The sequence below is a fragment of the Ictalurus furcatus genome, chromosome 29, assembly GCF_023375685.1.
Source record: "Ictalurus furcatus strain D&B chromosome 29, Billie_1.0, whole genome shotgun sequence".
Classification (NCBI taxonomy): Eukaryota; Metazoa; Chordata; class Actinopteri; order Siluriformes; family Ictaluridae; genus Ictalurus; species Ictalurus furcatus.
The window spans coordinates 8,698,053-8,713,490 of NC_071283.1; the positions used below are offsets into that span (position 1 = coordinate 8,698,053).

At 37.9% G+C, this 15,438-nt stretch overlaps 1 protein-coding gene across 3 annotated transcripts; it reads left to right on the plus strand.

Moving 5' to 3' along the window:
* The first annotated feature begins 1,611 nt into the window (after positions 1-1,611).
* Positions 1,612-12,370, plus strand: si:ch211-63p21.2 (FH1/FH2 domain-containing protein 1). Of its 3 annotated transcripts, none has more exons than XM_053619532.1 (9): positions 1,612-2,934; positions 3,138-3,281; positions 4,053-4,235; positions 6,247-6,366; positions 8,393-8,554; positions 8,989-9,227; positions 9,776-10,010; positions 11,935-12,043; positions 12,139-12,370. In XM_053619532.1, exons 1-9 carry the CDS (start codon positions 2,467-2,469, stop codon positions 12,252-12,254), a joined length of 1,776 nt encoding a protein of 591 aa, XP_053475507.1. In that variant the 5' UTR covers positions 1,612-2,466; the 3' UTR covers positions 12,255-12,370. The 3 variants fall into 3 exon arrangements, with proteins under 3 accessions (XP_053475507.1, XP_053475509.1, XP_053475508.1); XM_053619534.1 differs by having other exon boundaries at positions 1,613-2,934; positions 12,152-12,369; XM_053619533.1 differs by having other exon boundaries at positions 1,613-2,934; positions 3,141-3,281; positions 12,139-12,369.
* Positions 12,371-15,438: the final 3,068 nt, after the last annotated feature.

Consider the following 15,438-nt stretch of genomic DNA (forward strand, 5'->3'; position numbering starts at 1 on the left):
ACATTGTTATGCTGGCTAGCTGACCAACTAGATATCTAACTTTTTAATGTGGATTTTGCTGCATATAATTGTTGAGAAATTGGTTTTATATTTATATTTTATTTAAAAAAAAAAACATAAGTTAATGTAAAAATGAACACTGCATTTTCTGAATTGTTTAGTGGAAGGTAGACTACTGTAATGAAATAAATTTAAAAATAAATAAATTACAAAAATGAAAAAGTACAGGAAAAATAAAGTGCTTAGAATTAATTCTATATGAACAAAATGACAAAATTGATAAATGTAAAACAACAACAACAACAACAACAACAACTATGAAACAATAAACATATAAAACCCATAAGCCAAGGTGAAAATATTATAAACCAACCACTGGCTAAAACTACACAAGTCAGTCACTTGGATGTGGCTATGTGTTAAACTTTTCTAATATGTATGGCTTGAATGAGCAGCATCTAGCTGAATGAATTGCATTTACATTCTGGTCTCAAATGTATTTTCCAACTGAGTGAGATTTGCAGATTGTAAGCCTATTAGACCCAGTTAATTGATTACACAGTGTCTCCATGAAATACTCCTGCGTCACACAAACTACTCTAATACACGAATATCTTTAAAGAAGGAATTAGTGAAATGTTTTTGTTGCACTTCATTTGGATGAAATAGTACGTGAAGGTGAAAAGATTTGGAATGTAAAATGAAATACAGTATATGAATGAATAGTAGTGGTGTTGGACAAGCAAGCATTGTAGGCCATAATAAATAATCTGTGTTTCTAACAGCCCCCATTTCCTCCTATGTTATTACTTGCTCCTCTTTACTTTTCTTTTTTTTTCCAAATTAGACACCCCCCCCCCCCCCCCACACACACACACACACTGCAACGTCACTAGTTTTCCTCAATTGGTCTCATGTTTTATTTGGTGCCTGATATAATGTTGGGTTTCAAATAAATAAAGTCATGTATAAATAGTTGAGGACACCCCCATGTATTTAAAGATTACTTTATGTCGAGCAATCTGTGAAAGCACTGAATCACGACTCTCTTCAGTGTTGACTTCCAGTCAGAAGGTGTTGATTAAGTAGTGCCTGGGTGGGCTTATATTAATGCACTCATTCTTAAATATTATCATTTCTATAGTAACAGCTGATTAACTTTTTTTTCTTATTAAATTCAAGTGACGTTAATTCGAGAGGCTGGTGAGGGACTGATTGATTATAGCTGCTATAATGTACAGTAAGTGATAACAGGAACTAGCAATGTAACAAGGTGTCATTCATTGATCAATTAAACTTGCAATCATTGGAAAATTACTGTGGTATAAGAAGAATGGAACACTACAGGTTTGCAGAACATGAAGGAATAGGAATATTATTATTTAGTGGTCAGATTATTTTCCATTATAGGAAAACAGTCTTACCACCAAATTCAGGGTGTTAACAGTACCTCCATTCTACATGTGTCAGGCCACATCATACCACCCCATCATGGAATATTTTCCTACAACAGCAGTGTTTTATTCCTTATTTAATGTATTGCCAATATTTGAGTGTAATTAAATCATGACAGTTTGATTGGGTTTTTAGTTTAGGCCAGTGTAGTCTGATGAAAAAATAACCTGATTTATAATTAAATGTCCAAATTATGCTCTCACTCCAAAAGAGAAGGCTTGTACTGTACCAGCTCAGAGGCTTGTGTTATTAATGTTGTGGAATACAAAACCAAATGTATTATTGGAGTTATAGTACATGACCAGAGAGAGAAAGGACACAGAGGATCTTGGTTAGGGTGAGAAAGAGGGTGGAGATGTACAGAAAACGATAGCACAGTTGTGTATACTCATGGAGCAATATAAACAGGAGATGCTGGTGTGATAAGGAAATTAAGGAAAAGGGCGCAACTCAAATAAACACAGACTGATGCCCACATAGACTGTTGGCTTAGAAAGCTACTCAAACACAGCTACTGAAGAGTGGAGGACACACATGCTGGTGACTAGGGTTAGCTAAGAGGTTCAAAGCTATGCAACAGTCTGGAGAACATTTAAGAAAAGACTTAAAACAAGAAGATCATCCTTGCTACTATAAACAGCCTGGACTGGACATCTGATTAAGCAGATCTGATTTACAGAACATTGTGTTTGGATCAAGATTTCTCCAAAAACGGCCAGAAGTGGGTCAGGGTTTAAGGTTTGGATGGACACTTTAAAGTGATTTTTGGATTTTGTCTAGAAAAATTAAGCTAATGTGTGAAACTCAGTTTGAAGATGTCTCAAGATCAAGTGTCACAAATTGAAGGCATAATTACAGCATAGTTCAAAGTAGCTTTTGAAAACTTCAACAATGGAATTTGAGAAAATAAATGTTTACACCTCTGGAATCTGAATTAATTTAAACATAAGCCTGAAAGCAACGCTGGCTTCTATTGAATCTAGATGATTTAAACCTTGCCAAAACATACCAATGAAACAGTTCAAATACTCCAATTCTGAGCAATCCTGGCCTTCTTTTGTTAATCAAACCCCTCGACTACAGCTCAACACTTTAGATTTTTCTGACTTGTGGGATGAAGAAGATCTAGACTTGGGCATTGCTGATGATGACCCTTTCCAAAGTAATGTACTGCCCAGGCTAAATCCAGGACACCGTTTGAATCCTCCAGCACCTCCACCAGCTCCACCATTGGCTCCCCCTCCTCCACCTTCTCCTCAGGTTAATCCGGTGGCTTTGGGATCAGGCCGTCGAACTCTGAAGCTCCACTGGAAGGAATTGTTGAGTTTGCAGCCCCTGCCGAGAGTCAGCCGTTTTGGGTCGCAGTGCATTTGGGCTGCTTTGGAACCGGTCCATCTGGACACCAACAGACTAGAATATCTGTTTGAAAGCAAGAGTAGCAGTAATAAGGCTCTTTCTGCTCTGAAGGGTGGAACACAGGTGAGCAATTCTAGTTAGAGAATATGAAAATAAGAAAAAAATGTATATGCATATTACAATTACATTTTATACAAACAAGAAGATGGGCTTTTGATCATGCATTGCTAAGTAGTGAGCAGCACATTAGGATTAAATACACTATTGTCTACTAAATTACAACTGAATAAATCTCTCTATCTATGTGTTCCATTCCGTATGTCTAGCAGAATCCGCTATGTGTGTCTGTATTGGGTGTGAAGCGGAGTAACATCATTACTATAGCCCTGAGCAGCCTGCCTCCTCCCCACTTGCTCCCTCCAGCTATCTACAACATGGACTCCAGTGTTCTGGACAGGGAGGATGTACAGGTAGGATCCCCAATGCTTCACAATCTGCAATCATTCACAAGACCCAAAATATCCATAAGCTATACCCAGATTACAGCTCCACCATTTCACCAAGGGCAAGAAATGGTTCTTTGACGACCAGCATCACACTTCTTCACACAGAGATATTTGAAAATTCTTCACTAATTGGTACCTAAATTCCATGGTGGTGCCTCGTAATAACATTATGAATGATGACGGAAGGTGTCATTTTCCTTGTACCTCAACATTGAATCCTATACTTCTGTCCAAATTCCATATCTAATCCATATCTGCATATCTGCAAATAAGGTTTTCAGAGATACACATTTTTAATCCAAAGATGGGTAGGGGTTTTTGTGATCATCTGAATTATCTGAAATACATTGCTGATTTTAGTGACCTTTCATGGTATTTCAATGTAGAATAACTCATAGGAAAGACAAAAAACTATTGGCTAATTAATAGACCGACATTTTTCAGTTGTATTAAGCTAAACCAGGCTTCTGTATTGTACAATGATAATGTGTTTAAAGCACATAATGAAAGATATTGACATTTTCTGTATATCTCAATGAAGAAACTATGCCCTTTACACAAATTCTACCTTAAATCTTTCAGTAGATGCACACTTTACTTTAACTTCTATTATTATACGAAGAAAGCTTAAATAGTAATGATAGTAATGATGTTTTAAAGCACAAAGATAGTGACATTTTCTCTGTATCCCAATTATTGACAATTTCATATAGACATTAATAATTTTTTATGCAGAGGCTTCAGTCTCTGGTCCCATCTGAGGAAGAGTTGAAATTGATTAAGGAGGCAAAAGCCCAGGCACCACGTTGTCCTCTAGCCCTTGCTGAGCAATGTCTCCTCACCCTGGGCAGCATCACACACCTGAGCTCCAGGCTTCAACTCTGGGCTTTTGCACTAGACTACGATACACTAGAGAAGGTAAGATTTCAATTTATGTTTATTCTTTTAGTAGATACTTTTATCCAAAGCACTTTACAGTAAGCAAGAACACAGTCCAAGTATATGGTTGTGTAGTTGAGTGTTGTGGACTGAAAAGTAGGCACCCTTATAAGTCCCTATTCTCATATCTCAATTAAAACCATCTTTTGATTTTAACAAATTCTTAACTGCTATCAATTACAAAAAAGACTGGGCAAAACTGTGTTATTTACCATTTGATATCGCTATCAAATATTGGTAATTCAGTCACAGAATGGAAGATTTATGATGCAATCTACGAGTTCTCTTTCTCCTCTATTGCATAACATATTGAGATATGTGTTATGGCACATTATGTAGTATTCATTATTTTTATTCTACATGATTTTGTGAGCATTATTTTAAAATGCTATTGGATACCTTAGCAACCACTAGCCTTTAGTTGTTTTTTTTATCATAAGAGGTAGAGGTGTCCAATTTGGGGGTTTTGTTGTTTCAGTCATACCTAGACCACTGCCTTAAATACAAGCACTTGCCTTAAATCAGAAGATTTTTTGTTGTTGTTGTAATTTTCTCATAACCATCTGAATAGTGTATGCATCTGTAGTCTGTAGAAGGTCTGAATACTGATTTGAACAATTTTGGTATTAAATCTCCAAGTATGCATGCTTAACTCAACTCTGAATGCACTTTTTATTGCACAGCTTACTAAATGGTAGCGGATTAGCTGATGACGAAATTCGGTATCCCCACCAATGTCGCTCATGACTGCTAGATTTGGCCCTCAGACTGAATCGTCAACTGAAGACTGTGATCTAGCAAACACCTCTGAATACAAGAGGCCATAGTACATAGGCCATGTATGCCTTTAAGAGGAAATTGTTCTAAAAAATATATTCATCTTATTCGCTAGACCCTTTGCATTGTCCATCTTCTATTATATTGACCTTTCTTCAGGGATCGCTGAACAACAGCAAATTTCCATCTACCCTGAAGGTTTATTTGGCAGCTATCACAGCAACACAACAACATGTTTTAATAATAATTAAGACAACAAAAAGCCAGAAATCTTGAGTGTGCATAAGTATTCACCTAATGATGGGATGATGGGAAGTGTTGGGTTTGTGCCACATAGCACTCCCCAAAATGGCCAAAAAGTTCTCATCTGACCAGAGAACCTTCTTCTACGTTCTTGGGAAGTTTGCCACATGCTGTTTGGCGAACTCCAAATGTGTTTTCTTTTTTTGTTTAACAATGCCTTTTTCACTCTTCCATAAAGCCCTGCTCTGTGGAGTGGTTTAAAGTGGTCGTATGGACAGACACTTCCATCTCTGCTGTGGATCTCTGCAGCTCATTTAGTGCTATCTTTGGTGTCTTTGTTAAATCTCTGATTAATGCCCTCCTTGCCCGGTCTATGAGTCTTGGTGTTCAGCCTTTTCTTGTCAGGTAATGGAATATAATGGAATTAATTTGATTGCAATTATATTGTTCAGGCTTGGAGGTATGATGAACAATTTAAAATTTAGGGTTACCCTGCATCATAAAACATATCCATGTCTGAAGATATATCTTGTCACGTCTGAACATATCCATACTGAAGATGTAATTTGCTATCGAATTTTAACACTTTATTTGAATGTTGAATTGAATTGGCCCTTTGTGAAACATTCTATAAAGGCATTGTATACAAATTTCATAACCCAATGCTGGTTTATTTATGAATGTCTTAATTAATATGTATCATTAACTAGTATGTGTGTGCTCTGGTGTTGTATGCTGTGTAAAAAAATAAAAAATAAAAAATAAAAAAATGACATTTGTACAAAATAGGATCTCTAATTACAGCTTCTACAGTGCTCAGTTTAAAGCTTACATGTCTAAAATAAAAAAGTTTTTTTTTTTTTTAAATGGTTTTCCTACTTGCTTTTCTTGTTTATAAAGTGTGGCTGCTATCAGGGTTTGTTTTTATGCCAAATTGTTTCATGCTTTACTTGAATGTTCTTGTAAACAGGAAATTGCAGAGCCTCTCTTTCATCTCAAGCTTGCAATGGAGCAGCTGGCAACCAATCAGACATTCCACTATATACTTGCAACTGTACTCGCCATTGGTAACTGTCTGAATGGCTGCAAGGTGAGATATTATTATATTTTACATTTTTATATTTCCAGTCAAAGGTTTCTTATTACAGTTTAATCTATATTATTGCCACAGACAATTGAAGTGATGCAGAATAGCAATTAAATATGGAAACCTAAATCATACATTTACATTTTCAGCATTTGGCAGATGTGCTTGTCTAGTCCTGTGTAGTGTCCATCAAAAACATATCCTCATACTAGTACACTTTTGGAACTGTGTGGAACTGTATCATTAACTGTGGAACATGTGGTTAGATGAGGCAGGAGGCAGTCTGGGTGTCCCATGTGTGTTTTATTAAGGGCAAACCAAGAAACTTTATCAAATTCCATTGCCGAGTTCAAACCACAGGCAGACAGGGTCAAAATCTATCATCATAAACAGTAACTCAGGAAAGGTAACCATGGAAAACCAGAAGACAAGGCTTGGACCGAATTATTCTGTCATGGCCCACAGGGACAATTCCAACTTTGGCCACTAGAGGGCACCCTGATTGCCTTTGCCTGTTGTCTCATTCCATTTCTTGTCTTAACCATTCTCGTGTTTTCATTTTCCTGATTGATTGGCGCTCTATTTAAGTTGCCCGCTTTTCCTCCTCAGTTGCTAGAGCATTGATTCAAGTCAGGTCATGTTTATGTTGGGCTGCTCATGGTTAAGTGTGTTTTTATGCACTATATTTTGATTATTTATCACTTTTTCTTAGGGTTTATTTTTTTGTAGTTTTCCAATAACGCTGGTTCCTAGTGTGTCTTCCCTCATGTTTGCTTTCTTGAGCCTGTTTCATTGAGTCCATTCCCAGTGTCTGTTAATAAATCAAGAAGTTCTGCAGTTGCATCTACCTCCATGGACTCGCATCATGACCAATACAAAAAGCAACATATGACTGCAACAAAACAAAGTAACAGCAGGGTACAAACTAATCAGGGGCTAACCTAAAACAGGTCAACACAATGATTAACAGATCAATCAGGGGCAGGGCCAAGACCATAAAATAAATCAAAACAAAATGGGTACTGCCTTGTGAAGGGAGAATCCATTGCTGCATCTCAATTTGCCTACTTATATTGTGCACTAAAAGTATGTAGTCTTTTTGTGAACAGAAATTATATACTTTTCAGTATGTTGCAAAAGAGAATGCAAGTACTGGAACATAATACAACAGAAGAGAACGTTGTTGCCTAGTTACACACACTGTCACCATAAACAAACTCCTTGTTGTGTTTCAGCATTTCTTCATTCATTATTCCTTATATAATTTAATGTACAATTCTACCGATTTATTTTTCCAGATTACTCTCTAAATGCGCTCTGGAATTCAGCAAGCAAACCACCACAAAACTCCTCCTCCCTTGTGTAAAGAGTTGTGGGCAATATTAGCTGAAAAAGTGTCCATGGATCCACACTTTAAAAATCTACCAGAAGTAGTAGATCATGTGGGTACCTTTGGAATACTCATTTCAATATATTACGATTTGTGACAGACTAATTCTAGTCTCAGATACTGTTTAGGATGGATAGTAGGCGAATTGAGATGCAGCACATGACACAGTGCTCGCTCTTAGATCCTAATGAGACTCATAATTAGTGCTTTATTAAAGGCGGGTGCACTTGGAGGGTAAACCTGTTAAGCCTATAGATAAAACACTGCTAGTGTTAAGTGTACAGTAAAATATAAATATGTGGTTTGCGTAATTGTGCGTACTTTAGGGGGTTCAACTTTTTCCAATATAGATTAGCTTTACATTTTTCCCCAATAAAATAGTCATTTATAACATTACTCAGTTCACTAAACATTTATTGATCCATTTTTACATTTACATTGATTATTTAAAAGTATATCATTTAAGCAAAACATTCAAATGTAAGGTATTCCAAAACCATTGAAGTGTATGTTAAATTACACACACACACACACACACACACACACATACACACACACACACACACACACACACACATTCAGGATACACTATGGGATTATACTATGCGCTTGTGTCATTTGCATATTCTGCTTTTTCAGGCTCGAGGGTTTGAATTGAGCTACCTGGGGAAGCTCTCACAAGTAAGGGACACACATAGCCGGCAGCCCCTGCTACATCATGTATGCGTGTTACTCCTCCAACTTTACCCACAATCCTCGGACTTGTACTCTAACATCACTGCTGTCACCCGGGCCAGTAAGGTAGATGTGTGTGCATAGAGAATAAGTGTGTGCGTTTCGATTCCATGTCACACAACTTTATACTGTACAGAAATAGAAAACTGGCAAATGTGTTCATAATTTTTTTTAATTATTCTATGCTATGCACATTTATATGCATATATCTGTATCTATGTATAATTATACACTCTGAGATTGCAAAAAGTCTATAATTATATATGTCTTTTTTTAAGAAATTAGATGCTTTGGATAGAAGTCCTTCAGCTGTTTCACTTTCCTTTTTTTATTATGTATATACAGGAAGCATTAAGACACAAATTGAATAAATATACATAATAGATATAACAGAAATAGAGGACACTTTATGCATGTTATACCTACAGTAAGCACCTAATGACTATTATACCTATTTACCATCATTACTATTAAATAATTAGCATACTATGGTCTGTTAGTGTGATTACTTGCAAGTTCAGTCCAGTCTCTCTGCACTGGAGTCCCTTTGCAAAGCATCATGGGAGCAGCTGCATATGCTGAATAAAGAAGGCACGAAGAAGGGAGCAGGACGAGGAGAAGGGGATGAGCAGAGAGGCATTAGCGAGGCATGCCTCTACCAGAGACTGCCACAATTCCTGAAGGAGTGCAATGAAAGGCTGAAAGTGCTTAGAGCTGTCCATCGTCGAGTCGTCAACAGGTAGACCTAAAGATACAAAAAATATATTTGACACATGATTTAAAAAAAAATTGGCTCAATTTCTCTAGATAATTTAAGGAATGTTTATTTATTTATTTATTTTTTAAAAAAATCATATTTATTAAAATATGTCATCCCATCTGCTATGAAGAAATCCTCATCTACACATTGTGTATGTTTTCATAATCTTATATTTAAAGGAGTCATGACATGTTTTTTTAATTATCTTCCCTGAGGTGTAATTATATTTGTAAAGTTTTTTGCACAAAAAACATACAATGTATGTAACCACCCATTGCTATGATTGGCTAACATATTTGCCTATGAATTTATTATCATTTATTAGCTTTATATTTATTAGCTATGAAACTTGCAGGACGTTTTAATGGTACCTGTTATATGTCAAAAGATTAAGGAAATTTGATTTCTCATTAAGATGAAGATACATTGGGTATTTTGAAATAAATCAGTTGTACAACTCTAATGGATAAGATCAAAATAAACCTACCTGGGTCTATTGCTAAAATCATTCTCTCTCTCCCTGTCAGATTTCACTCATTCCTCTTGTACCTGGGCTACTCACGCTCCATGGTGAGGGAGACAAATGCAGATGCGTTCTGCAAAACCGTCAGTGACTTTGCTCTGGAGTATAGAACTGCTCATCATGCCATTCTACAGCAGAGAGAGAGGGATCGAGAACGGGAGGAAAGAGAGAAAGAAGAAAAAATGCGAAAAACATCCGCTTCCACAGCCAAAGCTAAGGCTATTGAAAGCCCGGCTCCAGTGAGAAGGAGTTCTGTTTTATCCCTCCTTACAACTAGAGGCAATGAGAATACCTTCTTGTCCTTGTGTGCCAGCAACCTTTCAGCAAAGTCACATAGTGACATATGATGCAGTAGCAACACTGCGCTCATACAAGTTTTGTAATATTTGTGTACTTTTTACATGTCATGAATTCTGTGTTCGAGGTGAAGTTACATCTTGTAATTCTTCGCCTACAAATGGCAAACGTCACCGAAAACACTGCCTCGACTTACAGTTTCAACTCATCAGCTTGCCATAGTGTCTTCTCAACAACCACGCACATAGTCTTCTCCTTCCCTGTTTATGGAGTGACTTCAAATCAACATGGCTTTGCACACTGTGAACTGTGAAAAGTTCCCCTTCTCTACTTTTAAATTAGTTTATAGCAGCATTGGCTTTATGTCAGTTCATATACAGATGCAGTACTTGGTTAAATCTATAACACTAACCATATTAATAGCTGTTTTGAAAAGCTACAAGCTTGTTGCTAAGCTACTTGCTATTGTATGCTGTTGTTGCTGTGCTGCAATTTCAGTCCAAAATGTTGCATGAACTCAGGCCTGTATGTGTAAGAGTGCAGTTAAAGAAGCTTACTATGAGCTTTATGTGCTCTTACAGAGCAAACAAAAGACATGCTTTCGGGGAGGAATCAAAGTTCCACTTCCACTTTGCATGTTGAATGTGCTGAGGTAGGAAATGATGTTATAATTAAAATTTGCAAGGCACCATGAATTCAATCATCCTCCTCGCTCATTATTGCACGTGTCCAAGCATGCTATGACTACTGATGGGTCCAGAAGATACTTCCAAGCTGATACTGATCTAGTAGTAGTGCTCAATTCTGAAATTTGGTCTGGGTCAGTCCCTGCTAGCTCACCGGTGCCACTAATAGGTTGTAAATTAGCTTTGGTGGCCACTCTTAAAACGGTGGTGGGTCGAGTTAGGTGGTGCTAGGCAACCCACAGCACTTTTGCACTATTGCCATAGTGTCTAGAAGTAAAGACAAGTATTTTATTGTGAGGTTTAAAGGTGGATTTGGACAGACAGCTTACCTGCCCCTGAAATACATGGTTTGTGTTCTAGTTAACATGATGGATCATGAGCATGTTGATCTACACCACTTGCTTGCTGATTAAGTTTCAGCCTCACAAAACCAGCATGGCCAAGTGGCTCACTATGCAGTTCAACCCAACCCAGTTCTGTGTCAAAGGTGACTAGGAGGGTTAAAAACTAGAACTCTAGTTACGGCTGTATGAACCACAGATAACCACCAGGGTTTCTTGTCATTTAGAACCGGCACTGACCTGGAAAGAATGTTTCAGGGAAAACGGCTGGTATAATAGCGGTATTATTGGAAACAATGCGTTACTACGTGACTTTACTGGATGGCCAGAGCATGCATGTCAACATGCACAAGAAGGTACCCTGATGAAAAAACAAAACAATAGAAACTCTTATAGAATTTGTAATGATTTTAATGGTTATAATGGTAATTGAATTGGTTGTAATGGAACCTGTAATGGTCCCTGTGGGTCTCTACTAGTAATTTGTTGCTTTCTATTGGTGAGATGTTATGTCTAGTGGATAACATTAAGGTAATAATGGTAATGGTTTTAATGGTTAGCTGATGGTTTATAATAGTTTTTGTAGTGGAAAGCATTAGAATTTCTGTGATGGTTTCTTTTGTTTTTGTTTTTCAGCAGGGTGTCCTGTTTATTCTCACTGTCTCTTGTGGTAACAAGTGGAATTTAAGTTCCTAATTTGATTTAATTTCAAACATTCAAAGTTACTGTAGTCTACTTTCAAACTGTTAGGCATTTATAGTATTTAAAACTAAACTATTGATGGAAACTTGAAACTGAAGTCTTTCTTATAGGCAACAACTAACACTCTCTCTTTTTAGAATTGCATGGAGCAGTCAATGCTAGAGGAGGTGCTGAACACACCCACATCACCCTCATGTTTTGACCTTAGTCTCCCACGTCACCGCAGCAGGACACCAAACACCAGAGGTATTACCTACACACACTTACACACAGAGACAAAGACAGTCACTCATTTCTGTGTATCCAGTGGAATCGGAAAAAAAAGTCAGTAACATTTACAGGTCTTTTTTGCAGGTTGCTTTCCACGAAGATTGAAGTTGTAAAAGAAATTGTTCAACATGCTACTGATAACACACAGCCAATGTCTATGTTGTCTAATGAACTTCAGACTAGTTAAAACAAACCTGCTGAGAAATACTTGAAATTCATGCATTTGTTCATTCACAGTTAAGCTACGTATTTTTGTTCCATTTGTATGTATCTGCTCAAATATAAATAAATGTTTTCATCAGTGAACTGTCCATCTTCCATCTTCAGTTTGATCAGAATCAGAATTAAACACAGATACTTGCGAAGTGCAAAGTGTATGGGGAACTTCTGTTAGAGCCGGTGTCAACATATTGCATTCAAAATTCAAATGAAAATATAATATTTCTAGATTTGAAATTACATTTCCAATGCATAAATATCTCACAAAAGTGAGTACACCCCTCACATTTTTGTAAATATTTGATTATATCTTTTCATGTGACAACACTGAAGAAATGATACTTTGCTACAATGTAAAGTAGTGAGTGTACAGCTTGTGTAACAGTGTAAATTTGCTGTCCCTTCAAAATAACTCAACACACAGCCATTAATGTCTAAACCGCTGGCAACAAAAGTGAGTACACCCCTAAGTGAAAATGTCCAAATTGGGCCCAAAGTGTCAATATTTTGTGTGGCCACCATTATTTTCCAGCACTGTCTTAACCCTCTTGGGCATGGAGTTCACCAGAGCTTCACAGGTTGCCACTGGAGTCCTCTTCCACTCCTCCATAACGACATCACGGAGCTGGTGGATGTTAGAGACCTTGTGCTCCTCCACCTTCCGTTTGAGGATTCCACACAGATGCTCAATAGGGTTTAGGTCTGGAGACATGCTTGGCCAGTCCATCACCTTCACCCTCAGCTTCTTTAGCAAGGCAGTGGTCATCTTGGAGGTGTGTTTGGGGTCGTTATCATGCTGGAATACTGCATACTGATCATGCTCTGCTTCAGTATGTCACAGTACATGTTGGCATTCGTGGTTCCCTCAATGAACTGTAGCTCCCCAGTGCCGGCAGCACTCATGCAGCCCCAGACCATGACACTCCCACCACCATGCTTGACTGTAGGCAAGACACACTTGTCTTTGTACTCCTCACCTGGTTGCCACCACACACGCTTGACACCATCTGAACCAAATAAGTTTATCTTGGTCTCATCAGACCACAGGACATGGTTCCAGTAATCCATGTCCTTAGTCTGCTTGTCTTCAGGAAACTGTTTGCGGGCTTTCTTGTGCATCATCTTTAGAAGAGGCTTCCTTCTGGGATGACAGCCATGCAGACCAATTTGATGCAGTGTGCGGCGTATGGTCTGAGCACTGACAGGCTGACCCCCCACCCCTTCAACCTCTGCAGCAATGCTGGCAGCACTCATATGTCTATTTCCCAAAGACAACCTCTGGATATGAAGCTGAGCACGTGCACTCAACTTCTTTGGTCGACCATGGCGAGGCCTGTTCTGAGTGGAACCTGTCCTGTTAAACCGCTGTATGGTCTTGGCCACCGTGCTGTAGCTCAGTGTCAGGGTCTTGGCAATCTTCTTATAGCCTAGGCCATCTTTATGTAGAGCAACAATTCTTTTTTTCAGATCCTCAGAGAGTTCTTTGCCATGAGGTGCCATGTTGAACTTCCAGTGACCAGTATGAGGGAGTGTGACACCAAATTTAACACACCTGCTCCCCATTCACACCTGAGACCTTGTAACACTAACAAGTCACATGACACCGGGGAGGGAAAATGGCTAATTGGGCCCAATTTGGACATTTTCACTTAGGGGTGTACTCACTTTTGTTGTCAGCGGTTTAGACATTAATGGCTGTGTGTTGAGTTATTTTGAGGGGACAGCAAATTTACAATGTTACACAAGCTGTACACTCACTACTTTACATTGTAGCAAAGTATTATTTCTTCAGTGTTGTCACATGAAAAGATATAATCCAATATTTACAAAAATGTGAGGGGTGTACTCACTTTTGTGAGATACTGTATGTGACTCACAATAAACTTTCAACACAATAATGACATTTGCATTTATGATTTTGTACACCATAACTGGCATTTCATTTACACATGACCTTGAATGTTGACAAATAGATTTATTTAAAATTACAGAGTATAGGGCTTTTGGTTAAACAAAACAAAACAAAAACATGATTATTGAATCAGGGGACAATAAATACTCTATAATATGATGTACGTGAGTGCTGTGAGTTGCCCTGTAAATCCTGTAATGGTGATTTACAGTCATCACTGTGTCAGTGGGGTTGAGGTGAAATTTGCAGGAAACTCATACGCCTACATCATACGCCAGCTCAGTAAATGAGTAAAATGTCATCACACCCCAATATTAGCAGAGGTGTTAAAATTCTAGCAGGGAGAAGGGGAAAAAAAACAGAACTTTACCACAAAAACCCATAGTGTGTGTCAGTGGATGGAACGGCTCAATGCTAACAGCAATGATAAAATATGTACGTTGTTTTACTGATATTAACCTGCAAACTGCTGATCAAAAATGTAAAGTTCTGATTCATAAGCATCCAAGCGCACACTGGTGTACAGACCTTAGACACAACTAAAGACTTATGTGCTATTCAGGTTGTCTGAGAGTTATACACATGAGGTGGCGTTTAAGTAATACAGATGCGTGTCACAGTTGATACACGCCGATGTTTTTTTCAATTCTTGAAACAGCAAGTCAGAGTAACAGCATATTGAAAATGCTGGACTCATTTGCACAATAACCAATAAAGTTTGAGTTACACCACTATCTAAACAATCTTGACAGTAGCTAGTGAACTAGATAAATATGAAGAGTTTAGTGAGAGCCTTTTTTCAGCTGTGTAGGATTATTACCCCTGATAACAATTTTTGAAAGATTTTCCTAGATATACTATGGTATTAGTGTGCATAACAATAAGGAGCAAGTACAAAATGCTATGAAACATTCATTTTGACTTCACAGGCACCCAGTGTCTTTGCACAATATCGGCTCAAGAAAGAAGCCATATTAAATTCAACACCACTGGCTGACAGTTTGATATGTCACACTGAAATGTATGTTTTAGGATGTAAATACACTGAAAATACTATGAAATGCCAATTGAGGCCAATAGTAGATGCAGACGTTCACACATACAGTGACTTGCAGCGACAAAGCGACTAGAGACCATTCAGTTTCAATGAGAGGTGGATGGATGGACTTCCGGCAACATGAGCGACACCATCCTTTGGCGGCTAGATATGGGCGTGTCTAGTGACGCAACAAAATTGAGA

Coding starts and splice junctions, on each gene's coding strand:
- si:ch211-63p21.2 (XM_053619532.1), top strand. CDS start 2,467: ATGAAACAGTTCAAATACTCCAATTCTGAGCAATCCTGGCCTTCTTTT. Junction 4,236..6,246: donor ACTACGATACACTAGAGAAG/GTAAGATTTCAA, acceptor TCTTGTAAACAG/GAAATTGCAGAGCCTCTCTT. Junction 8,555..8,988: donor CTGTCACCCGGGCCAGTAAG/GTAGATGTGTGT, acceptor ATGGTCTGTTAG/TGTGATTACTTGCAAGTTCA.